The sequence below is a fragment of the Hypanus sabinus genome, chromosome 10 (assembly GCF_030144855.1).
Source record: "Hypanus sabinus isolate sHypSab1 chromosome 10, sHypSab1.hap1, whole genome shotgun sequence".
In the NCBI taxonomy this organism is placed as follows: Eukaryota; Metazoa; Chordata; class Chondrichthyes; order Myliobatiformes; family Dasyatidae; genus Hypanus; species Hypanus sabinus.
Window position 1 is genome coordinate 4,825,999 of NC_082715.1, and position 21,081 is coordinate 4,847,079.

The 21,081-nt window shown below is 43.1% G+C and overlaps 1 protein-coding gene across 6 annotated transcripts in view; it reads right to left on the minus strand.

Annotated features, from left to right (window-relative positions):
- Positions 1-21,081, minus strand: part of klhl32 (kelch-like family member 32) — a 446,189-nt gene that overhangs the window by 193,498 nt on the left and 231,610 nt on the right. For all 6 annotated transcript variants that reach the window (XM_059981371.1, XM_059981372.1, XM_059981374.1 and 3 more), the window contains one exon: positions 1,710-1,808. In XM_059981371.1, coding sequence (XP_059837354.1) covers positions 1,710-1,808 — 99 coding nt within the window. The remainder of the gene's footprint in view (positions 1-1,709; positions 1,809-21,081) is intronic.

A 21,081-nucleotide genomic window follows, 5' to 3' on the forward strand; every position in this document is an offset into this window, starting at 1 on the left:
CCCCCTGTTCACCCCGATGTTGGGTAAGGGCAATATAATACACATATTGTGGCAAACCAACAAATTTCACAACATGTGCCAGTGATATTAAACCTGAATTTGATTCTGGGTCTGGTAAGTTTTTTTTTAACTACACAGAGGCTGCTGGATGTGTGGAATGCCCTGTGGGGTTGGTGGTAGAGGCTGATGCGTTAGGGGCATCGAAGAAAGTCTTAGAAAGGCACATGATGATACAGAAAAGGAATTCTATGAGGACAGAAGGGTTAGATTGATTTTAGACTGTGTTAAAAGATCAGAACAAGATCATGGGCCACAGAGCTGGTACTGTGCTGTAATGTACTGTGTTCTGATCTTAGATTATATATAGCATTTGTATGTACTGTATACATCTCTGCCAAAGGAGGTGTAAGGTGTCCTTCCCTCCGCTAGCCTGCAGATGTCCATTGATCAAGGAGTACCACCTGCTTAGCCCCTGATCAGGGCCACGTGAAGCCACGGGAGCAGGTGGTGGCCAGTGGTATGAGCAGCCCGTGTAGATCACAAGTCCTGGTTATGTGACCTCTGATGCCAGGCAGACAATCTCTGAAGTGTATTGATCATCCACCCATCTCATAAAGACACTGCCCAGAAAAAGGCAACGACAAACCACCTCTGTAGAAAAATTTGCCCAGAACAATCACGGTCATGGAAAGAGCATAATCACCCATGTCATACGACATGGCACATAATGATGGTGATGATACATATTTAAAGAGTTGCTATTTTTATGTTTGTGTAATAAATTGATCTATAGAACATTAGAACATTACAGCACAGAAACAGGCCTTTTGGCCCTTCCTGGCTGTGCCAAACCATTTTTTTGCCTAATCCCACTAACCTGAACTTGGACCATAGCCCTCCATACACCTCTCATCCATGTACCTGTCCAAGTTTTTCTTACATATTAAAAGTGAGCCCACATTTACCACTTCATCTGGCAGCTCATTCCACACTCCCACCACTCTCTGTGTGAAGAAGCCCCCCCTAATGTTCCCTTTAAACTTTTCCCCCTTCACCCATGTCTTCTGGTTTTTTCTCCCCTAGCCTCAGTGTAGTGTTCTATGACAAGACAGAATGAGGATTCCTCAGAAAATATTCGCTTCCACCACATTGAGTGCAAGTTGCCAACTTGCACTGTACTTCTCTGTAGCCGTAAATCTTTTCTCTGCAATTGTTATTGTTTTGCCTCATTGCACTGTTGTAATGAGTTAATCTGTATGGACAGTAAGCAAAATAATACTTTCACTGTAGCTCAGTAAAAGCTGACCAATTTACCAAAGACAAGCTGTTCTTGTCACAGGTACATCGAAGCACACAGTGAACTGCGTGTTTTGCGTCAAATCAAATCAGTGAGGATTGTGCTGGGTTCCCCAGATTTCTGGCGACAATGTAGCATGCCCACTACTTGCTAACCCCAACTCATAGATCTTTTGAATGTAGGAGGAGCACCCAGGGGATGGAATAGTCATGGGGAAATGCACAATCTATTTACTGGCAGCGACAGAAATTGAACCTTGATCTTACAGCTGTCACTGCAACAGCATAACGCGAAGCACTACACCACCATGTCACCCCAGTCATTAAGATCTTTCTAAACTCCAAAAGAAAATCCAATCTTATCAGAAGTTCAAAGGCAGCAGCCAAAGGTACTGAATGAAAGAATGGCTCACCTGGATAAGGTAGTGAGAACAGAGTTTCAGAAGCTCCAATAACTGAAGGTGGCTTCCTGCTGCAAGCACATCCTGGACTACACATGGCTCCAGTACGATCTGAAATTAAACAGGTCTGGTGTTTAAATGAGGCTGAATTTCAGGAAGACATGTGGTCTGTTGAATGCACATCAGCTCAATGGAGAAGCTTCCGCTACTCTCACTTCCCAGGCCCTTTTTCCTGCAAACTCTTTCTCTTCAGACATTTATCCAGCTCCATTTTGAGCACTAATGTTGTACTTACTGCTGAGAATGCCTTCTTGACCCTAACCGCATTTCCTCAGGTGATAGGCAGCAGCAGAGGCCAAGTCATTGTATTTAAGGCAGAGGTTGACAGATTCTTGATTAGTCAGGGCATGAAAGGACATGGGGAGAAGGCTGGAGACTGGGGCTGAGAGGAAAAGTGGATCAGTCATGGTGAAATAGCAGAGCAGACTTGATGGGCCAAATGGTCTAATCCTGTTCTTTTATATTATGGTCTCAAAGTCACAGTAGCGTAGTGGTTAGCACAACGTTTACAGTACCAGTGACAGATTCAATTCCTGCCTTTGTCTGTAAGGAGTTTGTACACTCTCCCCATGACTGTGTAGGTTTCCTCCGGGTGATCCGGTTTCCTTCAAGAGTCCAATGACGTACTGGTTGGTAGGTTAAATGGTTATTATAAAATGTCCTGTGCTCAGGTCAGGATTAAATGGGATTGGGGTCGCTAGGCAGTGCGGCTCAAAGGGCCAGAAGGGCCTGCTCCATGCTATATCTCAATAAATAAATCAATAAAAACAAAAACACTTGAAATAGCTTGAAATTCTTCGTAGTTCCTAACGTGTTGAAGTAATGAAATCATTCTATTTTCACTCCCGGCTGTTTCTGGCATCTCCAAGGCTGAATGCTTGAAACCACAGTTTTGAAAGGAAAGTGACTCTTCGGAGACCAGATGGCTACTGACCTCAGCTGAAGCCACTCAAAACCCCACCACGAGGATAGTGTCCATGTTTCGGGTTGAGACCCTTCAATCAGGACCAGAATCAGGTTTATTATCACTGACATATGTCATGAAATTTGTTGCTTTGCGACAGCAGCACTGTGCAATACATAAAATATACTATAAATTACAATGATAAATATATATACATATAACGTTAAATAAGTAGTGCAAAAATGAGAGCGAATAGTGAGGTAGAGTTCATGGTTCATTGTCCATTCAGAAATCTGATGACAGAGGGGAAGAAGCTGTTCCAGAATCATTGAATGGGTGCCTTCAGGCTCCTGTACCTCCTCCCAGATTGTAATAATAAGAGGAGGGCATCTCCCGGGTGAAGGGGGTAAAAAAGGGCGTATACCAACATTTCTTCTCCAAGGATCATCACCTTGTCACGATGGAGAGGTTTGTGAGGTTGGCTCCTGGTAGGGTCATCCGTGGCTGAAAGGTCAAGGGAGAGGTTCCGGACAAACCACAAGCTCATCGGTGGAGCTGGTCAAAGATGCTGACACATCACAACGGCAGCGAAGGCAGAGGAAGGCTGCAGCAGGGAAGGGTCCCCATTTGTCTTGCATGCCAGGTCACTGGACCCTGACCCTCATTTGTCAAAGACCATATGGTGGGCTGCCCGTGCATCAGCCTCCTCATGTTAAACACTCACAGGCGACCCCATGAAGGGAATCCACCATAACATCCCAGAATGGCCTCTACAGCCAACTAAAGACCAACGAATAGACAACCCATTGGGAGAACATTGTACTCAACTCCAATGGTTGCACTAATTTACCAATATTTAATAAATATAAAGCAAAAAGTATACAGGTCCACATACTTAATTATAGGCAAGCTGCTAAAATATATAAAGATACTGGTGTATAAATGAGACATTAGGCACTACAGTAGCCTAGTGGCTAGTGCAATGCTATTACAGCTCATGGTGTCAGAGTTTGGAGTTTAATCCCGGCATCTGTACATCCTTCCCATGGAAAGTGTGGGTTTCCTCCCACAATATAAAGGCATACTGGTTAGCAGGTTAATTGGTCATTGTAAATTGTCCCGTGATTAGGTTAGAGTTAAATTGGGATTGCTGGGTAGTGCAGCTGAAGGGCACGATACCTAAATCAATAAATAACGATCCTCCAGAAACAGGCAGAGGAATTGCAGTACATGGAAACTGTGGCTGGAGGAATTCAGACAGGATGCCAGCTCGGTGCATGATTAATGTGTGCAGTAACAGGCTACACACAACAGCACAGGGTCCACTACAGCTCATAACCTGAAATACCTATCTGGCACTGGTTAAAACGTAGTGAGCACCTCTGAAAGCAAGAGTGAGCAGCTTTGGATACTGCAAACTGAGCTGACTTGGAAAAGAAAGATTGATTCACCCTGAGCTATTGGTGTCTGGATGCTGAAGAACCACTGCCAAAAGTAAATTACCCGAACAATATCCTTAAAACTGATGTTAGAACACAGAATAGTACAGCACAGGACAGGCCCTTTGGCCCACAATATTATGTTGAACAAATTAAATTAGTGATCAAATAGACGACTAAACTAGTTCCTTTGACAATGTCCGTATACTTCCATTTCCCTCAGATTCATGGCCTGTAATTAGTGAGAGCTGACATAAATTGGGAGACAGCCTGACAAACACCTATGCTCTGTCTGCCAGAAATGAGAGCTCCCTGTGGTCACCCATTTTAATTCCACTTCCCATTCCCATATGTCCATCCATGGCCCCCTCCACCGTCATGATGAGGCCACAGTCAGGTTGGAGGAACATCACCTGATATTCCATCTGGGAAGCCTCCGATCTGATGGCATGAATATCGATTTCTCAAACTTCCCCCCTCTCCTTCACGATTCTCTCACTTTATCTCCTTGCCTTCCCATCGCCTCCCTCTGGTGCTCCTCCCCCCTTTTCGTTCTTCCATGGCCTTCTGTCCTCTCCCATTGAACTGCCCCTTCTCTAACCCTACATCTCCTTCATCAATCAAGTATATTTAATTCCTCCCTCCCCCTCCCAGTTTCACCTATCACCTTGTGTTTCCCTCTTCCCCCCACCCCCCACCATTCAAATATACTCCTCATCTGTTTTTCACCAGTCTCGCTGATGGGTCTCAGCCAAAACGTGGATTGTACTCTTTTCCATAGATGGTGCCTGGCCTGCTGAGTTCCTCCAGCATTCTGTGCGTGTTGCTCAGATTTCCAGCACCTGTAGGTTTTCTCTTGTTTGTATCAATAACAGCAGACAGTGATTTACGATAGGAGGGTCAGAACTGTGGGGCCTCGACTGACTGAAACAACTATGACTTGATGAGAGACCATCCACCAGTTGCATGCCACTTCCCCCAAAATGGAGTCAACAGAAAGCAAATTAAGAGTTGTTGGATGAGGCAGCCACGGTCTTCAGGCTGTACACCGTGAGAGCAAAGAGTTGTTGCTGCCAACCCGGTTGTCTCTGGTTGGAAAGCATACTGAAGCAAGGAAGGACCATGCCACACAGAGGAGCGGTGAAAGTGATAAAAAGCAGCGGTCTGACTACAACGTATCCGAGAAAGCTTCCGATATGTTAATCAGGGAGCTATTTGCAAAAACTGGCTTGTTTTTAAGCTGATAGACAGTTCAATGAGCTTCAGAAAAGTTGCAAGCATCTAGCTTTAAAGTTGTAGAATCATACAGAAATAGCCCTTTGGCCCCTCTAGTCCATGTCGAGCCATTTAAACTGCCTAATCCTACCAACCTGTACCTGGATAAAAGCTCTCCATATCACTGCCATCCAGGAACCTATCCAAGTGCCTCTTAAACATTGAAATCAAGCTTTCATGCACTGAATCAGAATCAAGTTTATTATCAATGGCATGTGTCATGAAATTTGTTAACTTAGCAGCAGCAGTTCAGTGCAATATATAGTATAGAAGTAGTAAATAATAAAATAATAATAAATAAATCAATTACAGTATATGTATACTGAATAGATTAAAAATTGAGCAAAAAACAGAAATGATATATATTTAAAAAGTGAGGTAGTGTCCAAGGGTTCAATGTCCATTTAGGAATCGGATGGCAGAGTGGAAGAAGCTGTTCCTGAATCGCTGTGTGTGTGCCTTCAGGCTTCTGTACCTCTTACCTGATGGTAACAGTGAGAAAAGGGCATGTCCTGGATGGTAGGAGTCCTTAATAATGGACTCTGCCTTTCTGAGACACTGCTCCTTGAGGATGTCCTGGGTACTTTGTAGGTTAGTACCCAAGATGGAGCTGACTAAATTTACAACCCTCTGCAGCTTCTTTCAGTAGCCCTGTGCAGTAGCACCCCCTCCATACCAGACAGTGATGCAGCCTGTGAATGTTCTCCACAGTACATCTATAGATATTTTTGAGTGTATTTGTTGACAGATCAAATCTCCTCAGACTCTTAATGAAGTACAGCAACTGTCTTGCCTTCTTTATAACTACATCGATATGTTGGGACCAGGGTAGGTCCTCAAAGATCTTGAGACCCAGAAACCTGAAACTGCTCACTCTCTCCACTTCTGATCCCTCTATGAGGATTGGTATGTGTTTTTTTGTCTTACCCTTCCTGAAGTCCACAATCTGCTCTTTTGTCTTACTGACATTGAGTACCAGGTTGTTGCTGCGACACCACTCCACTAGTTGGCATACCTCACTCCTGTACACCCTCTCGTCTCCATTTGAGATTCTACCAACAATGGAAGTATCTTCAGCAAATTTATAGATGGTATTTGAGCTATACCTAGCCATGTCATGTGTATAGAGAGAGTTGAGCAGTGGGCTGAGCACACACTCTGAGATGCACCAGTGTTGATTGTCAGCGAGGAGGATGCGTTATCACCAATCCACACAGACTGTGGTCTTCCGGTTAGGAAGTCAAGGATCCAATTGCAGAGGGAGAAACAGAGACCCAGGTTCTGTAACTTCTCAATCAGGATTGGAGGAATGAAGGTATTAACTGCTCAGCTATAGTTGATGATCAGCATCCATAGGTGTTTGTATTGTACCGGTGGTCGAAGACCGTGTGGAGAGCCATTGAGATTGCATCTGCCATTGACCTATTGTGACGATAGACAAATTGCAATGGGTCCAGGTCCTTGCTGAGGCAGGAGTTCAGTCTGGTCATGACCAACCTCTCAAAGCATTTCATCACTGCAGATGTGAGTGCTATTGGGTAATAGTCATTAAGGCAGCTCACGTTATTCTTCTTAGGCACTGGTAAAATTGTTACCTTTTTGAAACAAGTGGGAACTTCCACATGTAGCAGTGAGAGGTTGAAAATGTCCTTGAATTCTCCCGCTAGTTGGTTGGCACAGGTTTTCAGAGCTTTACCAGGTATTCCATCTGGGTGTTACACCTTGCGAGGGTTCACTCTCTTTAAAGTCAGCCTAATATCAGCCTCTGAGACACAGATCACAGGGTCTTCAGGTGCAGCAGAGATCCTCACAGCTTGTAGTTATATTCTCCCTTTTAAGGCATGCATAGAAGGTGTTCAGTTCATCTGGTAGTGAAGCATCGCTGCCGTTCATGTTTTGGGTTTTGTTTTGTAGGAAGTAATGCCTTGCAACCCCTGCCAGAGTAGAGGTACATCTGATGACACCTGCAAAGGTCATCTGGCCCAGCGAGCATGCTCTTGCACTTTTATAAGATCACGGCTGATCTGGCCATGGACTCATCTCCACCTACCTGCCTTTTCCCAAAACCCTTAATTCCCCTATTATGCAAACATTTATCCAACCTTGTTTTAAATATATTTACTGAGGTAGCCTCCACTGCTTCACTGGGCAGAGAATTCCACAGATTCACTATTTGAATATCATGCTTCAAGGGATCTATGTTCACTTTAGCCACTCTTTTCTGATTTATATAATTATAAGAACTTTCACTGTCCATTTCTATATTTTGTGCTAGTTTATTTTCATAATCTAGCTTCACTTTCTTTATTGCTTATTTTGTGATTCTTTGTTTTTTTTTAAAGTTTTCCCAATCTTCTTGTTTCACAGTACTAGAAACATAGAAAACCTACAGCACAATACAGGCCCGTCAGCCCACAAAGCTGTGCCAAACATGTCCTTACCTTAGAAATTACCTAGGGTTACATAGCCCTCTGAGATCTGTAACTCCATATACCTGTCCTTAAAATATTTCTGAGCTCCATATACCTGTCACTGGCAGCCCATTCCACGCACTCACCACTCTCTGAGTAAAAAACTCACCTCTAACATCTCCTCTGTACCAGCTTCCAAGCACCTTAAAACTGTGCCCTCTCATGCTAGCTATTCCAGCCCTGGGAAAAAGCCTCTGACTATCCACATGATCAATACCTCTCATCATTTTATACACCTCTATCATATCATCCCTCATCCTCTGTCACTCCAAGGAGAAAAGGCCGAGTTCACTCAACCTATTCTTATAAGGCATGTTCCCCAATTCAGACAACACACTTGTAACTCTCCTCTGCACCCTTTCTATGGTTTCCACATCCTTCCTGTAGTGAGGCGACCAGAACTGAGCACAGTACTCCAAGTGTGGTCTGACCAGGGTTCTATATAGCTGCAACATTACCTCTCGGCTCTTAAATTCAATTCTGTGATTGACGAAGGCCAATACACCATATACTTTCTTAACCACACAGTCAACCTGTGCAGCTGCTTTGAGTGTCCTATGGACTCAGACCCCAAGATCCCTCTGATCCTCCACACTGCCAAGAGTGTTACCATTAATACTATATTCTGCCTACATATTTGACCAACTGCTGGTGATTTTGCACACACGAGCTTTTAGTTTGATGCTTTCTTTTGTTTCCCTAGTTATCCAAGGCTGGCTCTCCCCACCCTTACTGTCCTTGCTTTTAACTGGAATGTACTTCTGTCGAGCACCATGAAAAATCTCTGACAGTCTTCCACTGTTCCTCAACTGTCCCACCATATAGCCTGCGTTCCCAGTCTACACTAGCCAAATCCTCCCTCATCCCATTGTAGTCTCCATTGTTTAGCATAATACACTGGTTTTAAATCAAACTATTGCATCCTCTATTTGTATGAGAAACTCAATCACTCTTTCCAAGAGGATTCCTAACTACAAGATCACTAATTTTACATGTCTTATTTGCACAGGACCAGATCTAAGATAACACGTTCCCTTGTAGGTTCAGTTACCTGCTGTTCAGGAAAGCCATCATGGAAGCATTCTATGAAGTCCTCGTCAAGACTGCCTCGATCAACTTGATTCACCCAATGTACGTGCAAGTTAAAGTCCACAGTGATAACTGCTGTTCCATTCTGACATGCCTCAGGGATTTCTCTGCTTATTGCCTCTGCCACTGTAATGTCATTACTCATTGGTTATTAGACAACTACCACCAGTGATTTTTTCCCTTTACGATTCCTAATCTCTACCCAGATGGATTCTGCTCCTTAGATCTTATATAATCTCTCAGCATTGCCCTGAACTTATCCTTAATAAAAAGCGCTACCCCACCTCCCTTACCTTCCTGCCTATCCTTCCGTATTACCTGATATCCTTGGATATTAAATTCCCAATCCTCTCCACTCTGCAATCACATCTCTGTAATGGCTCCTAGATCATAGCCCTTTGTACTGATTTGTGCCACAAATTCACTGACCTTATTTTGAATATTACAGGCATTCAAATAAAGTGCCCTTACACTCATTGTGCTTTTAAAATCTTGTAATATTTTTCTCTTTTCCACTTGACTTTTCTTCACTCTGCTCTTTTCTTTTTTATCTTTAGCTTTTTCTTTATCCACACTTTTCTGTTTTACTTTATTCACACCTCTCCAATCTCCCCACACTATTTAGTTTAAAGCCCTGCAGTTATAAGCCTCCAGACCTAGAAAAAAACAGCAAAAACATGAAACTGAAAACCTAGGGGAAGATCCTCAAAGGCCTTGCTCACAGTGTTTTACCCTGCACTATTTTTCCAGAGGTTATTAGGATACAGAAGGTTGTATGTTCAGTTTTACAGATTGAGACAGTACAGAGAGCCACCTCTTGTCGCTGAGTGAGCTGTAGGTTTGCTTCATTCGTGGCATGAAAGCTCAATTTTCACGGTCTGTACTATGACTTTCATCAAGAAGTTAAATGTAAGGTTGCCTACTATTGATAGGGTTACTTGTGTGTTTGCCCACGTCAGCCAGGGATCAGATTTTGGAGCGGGGTTGCTGACTCAAGTTACTGTTTCAGGAGACACTGTACACTAGAATGTTTGTTACCATTAACATCAGTCATCAGAACAGACAGACAGGAATTCAGTATTGTAAAAGCTTAGTCCACGCCACTTCATTTGTTTGCATACAAGCTTAATACGATATTCTCGATAGCGTCCTTCTGAACACTGATTTGGCATTAACAAAGATGTTAACATTACTCGCAAGAAACAACATCAGGAAAGGGCAAGTTCTTTAAAAATTCACGTTACTGAGTTGAATGCTGATTGATTGAATCAAACAAACTCTGTAGATAGAGTTTGAAGCTCTCATTTGTTTCGTAGACAGGACCCTGAGTGCTTACAACTTGAAAATGTCAGAATGAAGGTGGGAGAAACTCAGAACATAGACGAGAGACACTCATAACATGGACCTGAGAGCAGATAGTATTCTCATAGAAAGTCACCCGATTTCAAAATGCCGCTGTTCGACCTCCACTCGACCCATAGCTTGGTGGGGTCCTTCTGCCACAATGCGCACTGGCAATCTCAGAACCCAAATGCGGAGGAAAGACAGTCGAGTTTATTCATGATAATTCTAAGCAAAATCACAAGATGTAACATTCTCAAAACTGTGATGAGCATTACTCAGGCATCTGCTTTACTAGTATTAGTAACATGGAACCCCCGACCTATCAAAATAAACGTAATAAGCTTAAACCGAAAGCACAAGGAGACCACATTACAAAGAGTAATTCGCTCGAGAAAAACACAACTCTGAACAATCAATGAGGAGGTACAGGAACCTGAAGACATGCACTCAACATTTCAGGAGCAGCTTCTTCCTCTTTGCCATCAGATTTCTGAATGGTTCATTAACCGATGAACATTACCTCACCATTTTGCTATCTTTCTGCACTAATTACTTATATTTTTCTCACTGTAGCTTACAGTAAATTTGTTATGCCTTACATTGTACTGTTGCTGCAAAACAACAAATTTCATGACATATGCCAGTGATATTAAACTGGATTCTGATTCATTGGTGCTGTTTTAAAGAGCCGAGAATCTCTCATCTCCACAGGACCACCACCTGGTGGCATTAGTGAGGAAAAGGCCACGGCAGTGTAGAATGGGGTGGTGGAAGAGGCAGAAACATTAGGGGTGTTTATACAGACACATGAATGTGGGGAAAACAAAAGGATATAAATATTGTGTGGGCAGAAGAGATGACCTTAGTTGTCCATCTGATTGATTTGGCATGACACTGGGCACCAAAGGGCCTGTTCCTATCCTGTATTGATCCAAGTTCTATCTTCTAGTAGTGCTTTCAAATTACAGAGACCTGAAGCTTCTTCCTACTTCACCAGCCATTAAAACAGGCTACTAAATGTAAAAAATAAATAAATATGATAATGAGTATAGAAAAAAAATCACACCAGCTGTAATTGTGCAGAGTAGCAGTTAGTGTAATGCTCTTATTGTGCGAACCACTTGGGTTTAATTCCATTGCTGTCTATAGGGAGTTGTATGTTCTCCCGTGACTGCTTGGACATCCAGAATCCCACCTACCATCACACGCACATCCACAACCTCTGCCATCTTTAACAGGATCCAAACAGCAAACACATCTTTACCTCCCCCACCTCTCTGCTTTCTGCAGGGATCACTCACTCCATGATTCCCTGGTCCAATCATCCCCACCTCCCCACTGAACTCCTTCCTGGCATTTATCCCTGAAAGCAGAACATGTGCTACACCTGCCATTCACATCATCCCTCACCACATTTCCAGGTCCCAAACAATCCTTCCAGGTGAGGCAACAGTCTACCTGCAAGACTGTCGGAAACACCCAATGTATCCAGCACTCCGATGCAAGACTCCACTTCCATCAGTCAGACCCAACGTAGATTGGGAGAGCACTTCTTGTACCTTTACTTCTTCTGCCACAACAGATGGGGTTTCCTGCTGGCAACCCATTTTAATACCACTTCCCAATCCAGTATCAGCATGTTGCTCCATGGCCTTCTCTACTCTCATAATGAGGTCACACTCAGGTTGAAGGAGCAGCACCTCAATTCGTCTGGGTAACCTCCAATCTGACGGCATGAACATCAATTTCTCCAACTTCTCCCCTCCCCTTTCTTTCCTTCATTAATTCACCATTCTGACTTCTCTGCCCCTTCCATTCTCCATCCTTGGTGCCACCAGCCTGGCTACTGCTGTGATCTAATGGGTCATCCATCTCCCCAGCAGTAACAAAAGGACTATACTTGTTGCTGAGGGAATGGTCATGGGGCACCCTCCTGGTGGTCACCCATCTACAGTCCGAAGCCTGTACTCTGGCTGTGACCACCTCTTCAAACATCTCATCTATAATATATTCAGCCTCCTGAATGATCCTGAGTACATTCAATTCCAGCTCCGACTTCTTGATCCGGTCAGTCTGTTGGCTGAAGTTCATCCAACAGATATAGTTATCAGGGAAACTGCCAGGTATCCCAAATTCCCTCTGACAGGAGGAGCATTCCACCCTGACTACTCTATACCAAACCAGAAAAAGGCTTGCCTCTTCCTATCTGTTTGCCAGTTCATGCAGAAGCCTGTTAGACCGAAGCCTACACACACTATCACTGGCACACTCACACAATGGCCACTATTAGACCAAAGCCTACACACTCTATCACTGGCACACTCACACAATGGCCACTATTAGACCAAAGCCTACACACTCTGTCACTGGCACACTCACACAATGGCCACTATTAGACCAAAGCCTACACACTCTATCACTGGCACACTCACACAATGGCCACTATTAGACCAAAGCCTACACACTCTATCACTGGCACACTCACACAATGGCCGCTCCTCTTGAGCCTGCCCTCCCTTTTTGAACCTGATGCTAGGACTCTGACCCCAACACTTCTCATGCTTGACAGCCCAAACAACACAGCCTTGGCTGGATCCGCTCCTTTCATCCTCCCTCTCCCGGCCTTCTGTAAGACTCTGACCCCGACACACACTCTTCTCGCCTGTGCTGCTGAAAGAAGACTGGCTTTCTCTGAATCTTCTCCTTTTATACTGGTACTCTTAGTTACAGTGGGCCTCTGATGCTGACACTTCCCATGCCTGTACAGACCAAACAGTCCAGCCTTGGCTGGATCTGCTCCTTTCATCCTCCCTCTCCCTCCTTCCATAGAGACTCAGTTTTTGTTTAGACCAAATATCAGAATCGGGAAGAAACGTGATCGAAGTGTCTTTGATTTGGAATTATTGTTGGTGTCAGAAAGGGTAGCTTGAGTATCTTGGAAACTGCTGATTTCCTGGGATTTTCATGGACACCAGTCTCTAGAGTTTACAGGGATAGTGAGATAAACAAAAAACATCCAGTGAGTGGCAGTTCTGTGGGCAAAAAATGGCTTGTTAATGAGAGAGGTCAGAGGAAAATGGCCAGACTGGTTCAAGCTGACAGGAAGGCAACAGGAACTCAAATAACCATGGGGTACAACAGTAATGTGTGGGAGAGCACAGCTGAACACAAAACATTGATGGGCTACAGCAGCAGAAGACCAGAAACATACACTCAGAGGACATCTTATTATGGACAGGAAATAACTCATAAAGTGGCCATTGGGTGCCTTTCTCGGATCTCAGTCTTTCTTCAATCAGCCTGTTAGCTTTACTCACAAAACTACCCCCGGTGGCCATTCAACCCAATACAATCAACCTTTTAATTTTCCTCTGACACTACAGTTTCACAAAACAAAAGAAAGTGAGCTTGTTAGTTTGTTAGGCTAAATGTGGCTTCTCAGTACTAAAAGGAAACAACAAGGTAGAAAAAGCCTTGATCATAAAAAAATTGTTAATCAACCAAGTGTTCTATTGGAGATACCCTACATGGTCACCCTGGACTTAACAAAGTGGTCAGAAACGTACGTTCAAGGTGTTGAAATATTCCCACTACCAACAGACTCATTTTGAAGGACTAATCATCTTATGTTCTCAATATTTATTGCTTATTTACTTATTATTATTGTTTCTTCTTTTGTATATGTACAGTTTGTTGTCTTCTGCACTCTGGTTGAATGCCCTAGTTAGTCAGTCTTTCACTGATTTTGCAGTGGTTATTACTCAAGAGATTTATTGAGTATGTATTCGAGAGAATGAATCTCATGGTCGTATTTGCTGACATAAATGTACTGTGGTAATAAAATTTACTTTAAACTTTGATGGAGTTTTGCCAGGAGATTAACAAGAGTGGCTGATGAAGGTATGCCCATGGATGATGCCTACATGCATTTTAGTCAAGTGTTTGACAAGGTCCTCCATGAGAGCCTCATCTAGAGGATTCAGATGCACAAGGTTCATAGTGATTTGTCTGCTTGGATTCAGAATTGACTTTCTATAAAAAGACCGATTAAGAAGACTTAGTCTGACTGGAGGTCTGTGACTAGTGGTATTCCACAGGGACCAGTTTGGGAGCTTTGTCGTTTGTTTTATTATATATAAAAAACAATAAACCAGGATGAAAAGGTAGAGTGGATTAGCAAATTGGTGAAGATTGGTGAAGATTGGTGGTGTCGTAGACAGTATTAGACCACAAGACCACATACAGGAGCAGACGTAGGCCATTTGGCCCATCGAGTGCTCCTCCATTTCATCATAGCTGATCCAATTTTTCCCTCAGACGCGTCTTCTACGTTCTCCCCATATCCTTTCATACCCTGAACAATCAAGAATCGATCAATCTATTCATTAAATATACGTAAACACTTAGACTCCACAGCCACCTGTGGCAAAGAATTCCATAGATTCACCACACTCTGGCTAAATAAATTCCTCCTCAGCTCTATCTAAAGGGGCACCCCTCTATTCTGAGGCTGTTTGTCCTCTGGTCTTAGACTCTCCCACCGTAGGAATCATCCTCTCTGTACTGATTTCACCATTCGATAGGCTTCAATTAGGGCACCCCTTATTCTTCCGAATTCTAGTGAATACAGGCCCAGAGTGTTGTTCAATCCTGGAATAATTTTCATGAACCTCTTTTGAATCCTCTCCTGTTTCAGCACATCCTTTCTCAGATAAAGGGCCCAAAACTATTCACAATACTCCAAGTGAGGCCTCAACAGTAGTTTACAAAGTCTCAACATTACACCCTTGCTTTTAAATTCTAGTCCTCTTGAAATTAATGCATTGAAGACTAGCAAAGGATACAGTGGGATATCAATCAGTTGCAAATTAGGGTGGAGAAATGGAAAGAGCAAATGTGAAGTGCTCCATTTTGGAAGATCAAGTGTCAAAAAGCAGGACACTATTAACAGTGATGTGTGGAGGGATCCTGGATCTAAGTCCCCATAGCTCCCTCATATTGGCTATATATCAAGCTGCATGTTAAGGAAGCATATGGCATGATTGCCTTTATTAGTTGAGGCACGGAGTTCAAAAGTCAGGAAGTTATGTTGTAGCTTTATAAAACTCTGGTTAGGCTGCATCTGGAGTATTGCACACAGCCCCATGATAGGACGGATGTTGAGCCTTTGGAAAGGGTGCAAAAGGGGTTTACCAGGATGATGTCTGGATTAGAAGGCATGTTCTAATGTGAGGCTGGACCAACTTGGTTTGTTTTCTCTGGAGCGGAGGATACCGAGAGGAGATCTGATAGAGACTTACAAGATTATGAGAGGCATTGATAGAGTAGATATCTGTATCATTTTCCCTGGGATAAAATGTCTAATATCAGAGGTCACACATTTAATGCGAGAGGGGTTCTGAGAGGCAATTTGTTTGTTTGAAGTGGTGGGTGCCTGGAATGTGCAAGTATGGTAAAGGCATTCAAGAGGCTCTTAGATAGACACACAAGGAAATGGAGGGACAGGGCACCACTGTAGAGTAGAGCAGTTAGCATGACGCTAGTACAGCTCAGGGTGTTCTGAAGTTCGGGTTCAGAGTTCAATTCCAGCACCATTCCGTGAGGAATCTCTGTATGTCCTTCCTCTGGAACGTGTGGGTTTTCGCCAGGTGCTCCAGTTTCCTCCCAAAGTCCAAAGACGTACAAAGTAGGTCAACTGTTCATTGTAAACTGTACGTGATTGGGTTAGGGTTAAATCGAGGTTGTGAGGTTATTGGGGCGGCGTGGCTCAAAGGGTCAGAAGTGCCTACTCTGCACTGTCACCAAATAAGTAGCAGAAAGCATTAGTTCAGCTGGGCATTTGATTACTAACCCAATTGGTTCAGCACACACTGTGGGTTGAAGGGCCTGTTCCTGTGCTATGTTCACTCTGAGCCAGCCAAGAATTAAGTGTATGTCACTGGCCTCGTTCTGTCAGGGAAAGGGGATTATTTCTGCTAGAGTTAAATTAATGACCACTAGGGGTCGTGACTGTATTAAAGATCATGAATATTGACAAAACCCATTTCCAAAAGATCGAAATAACATGCAAAATTTGAACGGGAGTTTTATTAATCAAATCCAATGGCAACAAACTAATTGTAACGAGTTCAACCTTATTTTTCTGAAAAAACACGGAAAAGATTGCAGTCCTGAACAAACAATTTACATCATTGATTCTGTCTGTTACTGAGGAGGATTATACCAAGAGAAATCAAACCAGATTCAGTAGCGCCTGTGTTTCACGCACTATATAACCACTCAAGTGAAATATCCGTGGGGAACCTGAGGGAGAAAACATCTTCACTCAGAGTGTGGAAGGAGCTGCTGGCAGAAGTGGTGGATGCGGGTACAATTTCAACATTTACAGTAAGAGAAATTTGGATAGGTACCTGGATGAAAGGGGTATGGAGGGCTACAGGTCAACAGGACTAGACAGTTTGGCATTCACTAGATGGGCCAAAGGGCCTGTCATTGTGCTGTAGAGTATTATGACTCCAAGTCTCCAAAATATCTGTCAGCACACACACGCTCTCTTCCTGTACAAAGCCCACAGGACACAACCTTGGTAATTATTAGTACACATTAGTCTACCAAAAACATACAGTGCATGGAGACTACGATGTTACTCAGTTGACAAGGCTACCCAATGTCAGAATTACCTCTTTAGAACTCCGCACTACAGCTCATGCCCCTTCTCATCTCTGCCCTGTTAAGAAGCGTTAGCCCAGTTACCAGTGCCCATGAAAGGAAACTTTAATTATTTGTAGATTAAATGAGGGTTTACATCTGTCATCTGCTGCAATTGTACCAGTTTTACGTAATTGTTTTTATAACTCTATAGGGAGTCATCTTTGCATTACTTTTTCATTTAGAGACAGGTGCAGAACAGGTCCCTCCAGCCTAATAACACAACACCCATCAATCCATCTATTTAACCTCAGCTCAATCACAGGACAATTTACAATGACTAATTAACCTACTAATCATTACATCTTTGGACTGTGTGAGGAAACCGGAGCACCCAGAGGAAATCTGCATGGTTCATGAGGGTATTGTGTAAACTCCTTACAGATGTGCGGGTAGGTGGGAATAGGTGAGATTAAGAGTTCGGCACGGACTAGGAGGGCCGAGCTGGCCTGTTTCCGTGCTGTGATTGTTATATGGTTATATATGGTTATATGGTGCCTGGACATTCTCCCTGCACAGTTCATGGGGAGAACAGCCTTGGAAATGGGGCTGGAATTGAACTCCAGCATTGAATCTGGTTGGTGCAGAAGCATAATTCTCTTAACCTATGCAATACTCAGATGCTTCTACTCATGAGTGGTCTAGAAAGGCTTCCTCTTAGCAATGAGTGTAAGTGGTAGCCACAGATGGGGACACGAGAGACTGCAGGTGCTAGAATCCAGATCAACACGCTGCTGGAGGTGCTGGAGGAACTCGGTGGGTCAGACAGTATCTGTGGAAGGAAATGAGCAATCAATGTTTTGGGGTGAGACCCTTCACCTGGATGGGACATCAGCTGTCCATGTCCTCCATAGCTGCTGCCTGAGCCTCCAAAGCTTAAAGTTGAGCCACTGTTCCTTCAGAATCTCCTATTATTCACAAAAAGAACAAGAAGTACATGCTGCTTCAAGAGAGAGTGAATGTATATGTGTGCGTATGTGCATCTCTGCATGTTTATTTATCGAGATACAGCATGGAACAGGCCCTTCCAGCCCTTTGAACCACGACACCCTGCAATTCCCTGATTTAACCCTACCCTAATCATAGGACAATTTACAATGTGTAAACTGTAAATTTACAAAAAATTATAGTGTCTAAACACTAAATTATAGTGTCCTACAACCACTCTTTGCCTTCTGTGGTGAAGCCAGTTCTGAATTCACAAAGTCCCATTGGATCCCATGCCTCCTTACTTTCTCAATAAGCATTGCATGGGGTATCTTGTCAAATGCCTTGCTGAAATCCATATACACTACAGCTAATTCTCTACCTTCATCGATGTGTTTAGTCACATCCTCAAAAAAATTCAATTAGACTTGTAAGGCATGACCTGCCTTTGACAAAGCCATGCTGACTACTCATAATCATATTATACCTCTTCAAATGTTTATAAATCCTGCTTCTCAGGATCTTCTCCATCAACTTACCAACCACTGAAGTAAGACTCACTAGTCTATAATTACCTGGGCTATCTCTACTCCCTTTCTTGAATAAGGAAACAACATCCGTAAACCTTCAATCCTCCGGAACATCTCCTGTCCTCATTGATGATGCAAAGATCATCGCCAGAGGCTCAGCAATCTCCTTCCTCACCTCCCACAGTAGCCTGGGGTATATCTCATCTGGTCCCGGCAACTTATCCAACAAGATGCTTTCCAAAAGCTCCAGCATATTCTCTTTCTTAATATCTACATGTTCAAATTTTTCAGTCCACTGTAAGTCAACCCTACAATTGTGAAAATCCTTAATACTGAAGTATTAATTAAGTACCTCTGCTATCTCCTCTAGTTCCATAGACACTTTGCCACTGTCACACTTGATTGGTCCTATTCCATCACATCTTATCTTCTTGCTCTTCCCATATGTGTAGAATGCCTTGGGGTTTTCCTTAATACTGTTCGCCAAGGCCTTCTCATGTGCCCTTCTGGCTCTCCAAATTTCATTCTTAAGCTCCTTCCTCCTAGCCTTATAATCTTCTAGATCTCTATCATTACCTAGTTTTTGGAACCTTTCATAAGCTTTTCTTCTTGACTGGATTTACAACAGCCTTTGTACACCATGGTTTCTGTATCCTACCATCCTTTCCCTGTCTCATTGGAATGCACCTATGTGGAATTCCATGAATATATTCCCTGAACATTTCTCTCATACATTTCCCTGAGAACATCTATTTCCAATTTATGCTTCCAAGTTCCTGCCTGAAAGTCTCAAATTCCCCTTACTCCAATTAAATGCTTTCCTAACTTGTCTGTTCCTATCCCCCTCCAATGCTATGGTATAGGAAATAGAATTGTGATCGCTATCTCCAAATTGCTCTCCCATTGAGAGATCTGAAACCTGACCAGGTTCATTTCCCAATACCAGATCAAGTACAGCCTCTCCTCTTGTAGGCTTATCTACATATTGTGTCAAGAAACCTACCTGAACACACATAACAAACTCCAGGCATCCAGACAAAATGATTTCTATGGTGCATTACTATAGTTGGTAAAGGTCAACAGGAAAGTTCCAAATTTCTCTACTGACCTGAGGAAAATGTGTTGGTGAACTTTCTTGGCTGTGACATCAGTGTATTTCGATCAGGATGTTTACTCCTGATGATGTTTACTCCTCGGAACCTGAAGCTGCCAACCCTCTCACCGTCAGCACTGTTGACGTAGAAAGGTATGTATACCATCATCCTTACTAAAGTCAATGACCAGCTCTTCTGGCCACCTATTGATGACTAGTGCTGTTCTACAGGGGTTGGTGCTGGGACCACTTCTTTTTACATTACATGTCAATGATTTGGATGAAGGAATTAATGGCTCTGTGGCCAGGTTTGTGGACATATTGAAGATAGGTGGAGAGGCAGGTAGTGTTAAAGAAGCCGAGTATCTGCAAAAGGACCTAGACTGATTAAGACAATGGGGAAAGAGGTGACAGATGGAATATAGTGTCAGAAGGTGTACTGTTACGCACTTGGGTATAAGGAATAAAGATATGGATTATTTTCTAAATGGAGAGAAAATGCAAACATTAGGGGCTTAGGAGTCTCATGCAGGATTCCCTAAAGGCTAATTTGCAGGAGTCAATGGTAAAGAACGCAAATGCAATGTCAGCATTTGTTTCGAGAGGACTAGAATATAAAAGCAAAGATGTAATGCTGAGGCTTTATAAGACATTGGTCAGACCACACATAGAGGACTGTGTGCAGTTGTGAGCCCCTTGTGTAAGAAAATAAGTACGGGCATTAGAGAGGGTCCAGGGGAGGTTTGTGAGAATTATCTCAGTAATGTAAGGGTTAACATGTGAGGAGTTCTGGGCCTCTACTTGCTGCACTTAGAGGAGTGCACTTAGAAAAGTGAGGAGGGAATCTCATTAAAACCTATTGAATATTGAAAGGCTGAGATAGAATGGATGTGGAGAAGATGTTTCCTATATTGGGGGAGCCTCTGGCCAAGGGCCAGAGGGCACACCCTCAGAATAGAATCAGGTTTATTATCGCTGGCATGTCTCGTGAAATTTGTTAACTTAGCAGCAGCCGTTCAATGCAATTCATAACACAGAATAAAAAATAAAATAATAATAACAGAACAAATAAGTAAATCAATTACAGTGTATGTGTATTGAAAATATTAAAAATCATGCAACAAACAGAAATAATATATATTAAAAAAGTGAGGTAGTTTCATGGGTTCAATGTCCACTTAGGAATCGGATGGCAGAGTGGAAGAAACTGTTCCTGAATCATTGAGTGTGTGCCTTCAGGCTTCTGTACCTCCTACCTGATGGTAACAGTGAGAAAAGGGCATGCCCTGGGTGCTGGAGGTTCTTAATAATGGACGCTGCCTTTCTGAGATACCGCTCCTTGAAGATGTCCTGGGTCCTTTGTAGGCTAGTACCCAAGATGGAGCAGACTTGATTTACAACCCTTTGCAGCTTCTTTCAGTCCAGTGCAGTAGCCACCCCACCCCCCGCCCATACCAGAATGTTAGAATGCTCTCCACGGTACATCTATAGAAGTTTTTGAGTGTATTTGTTGACATACCAAATTTCTTCAAACTCCTAATGAA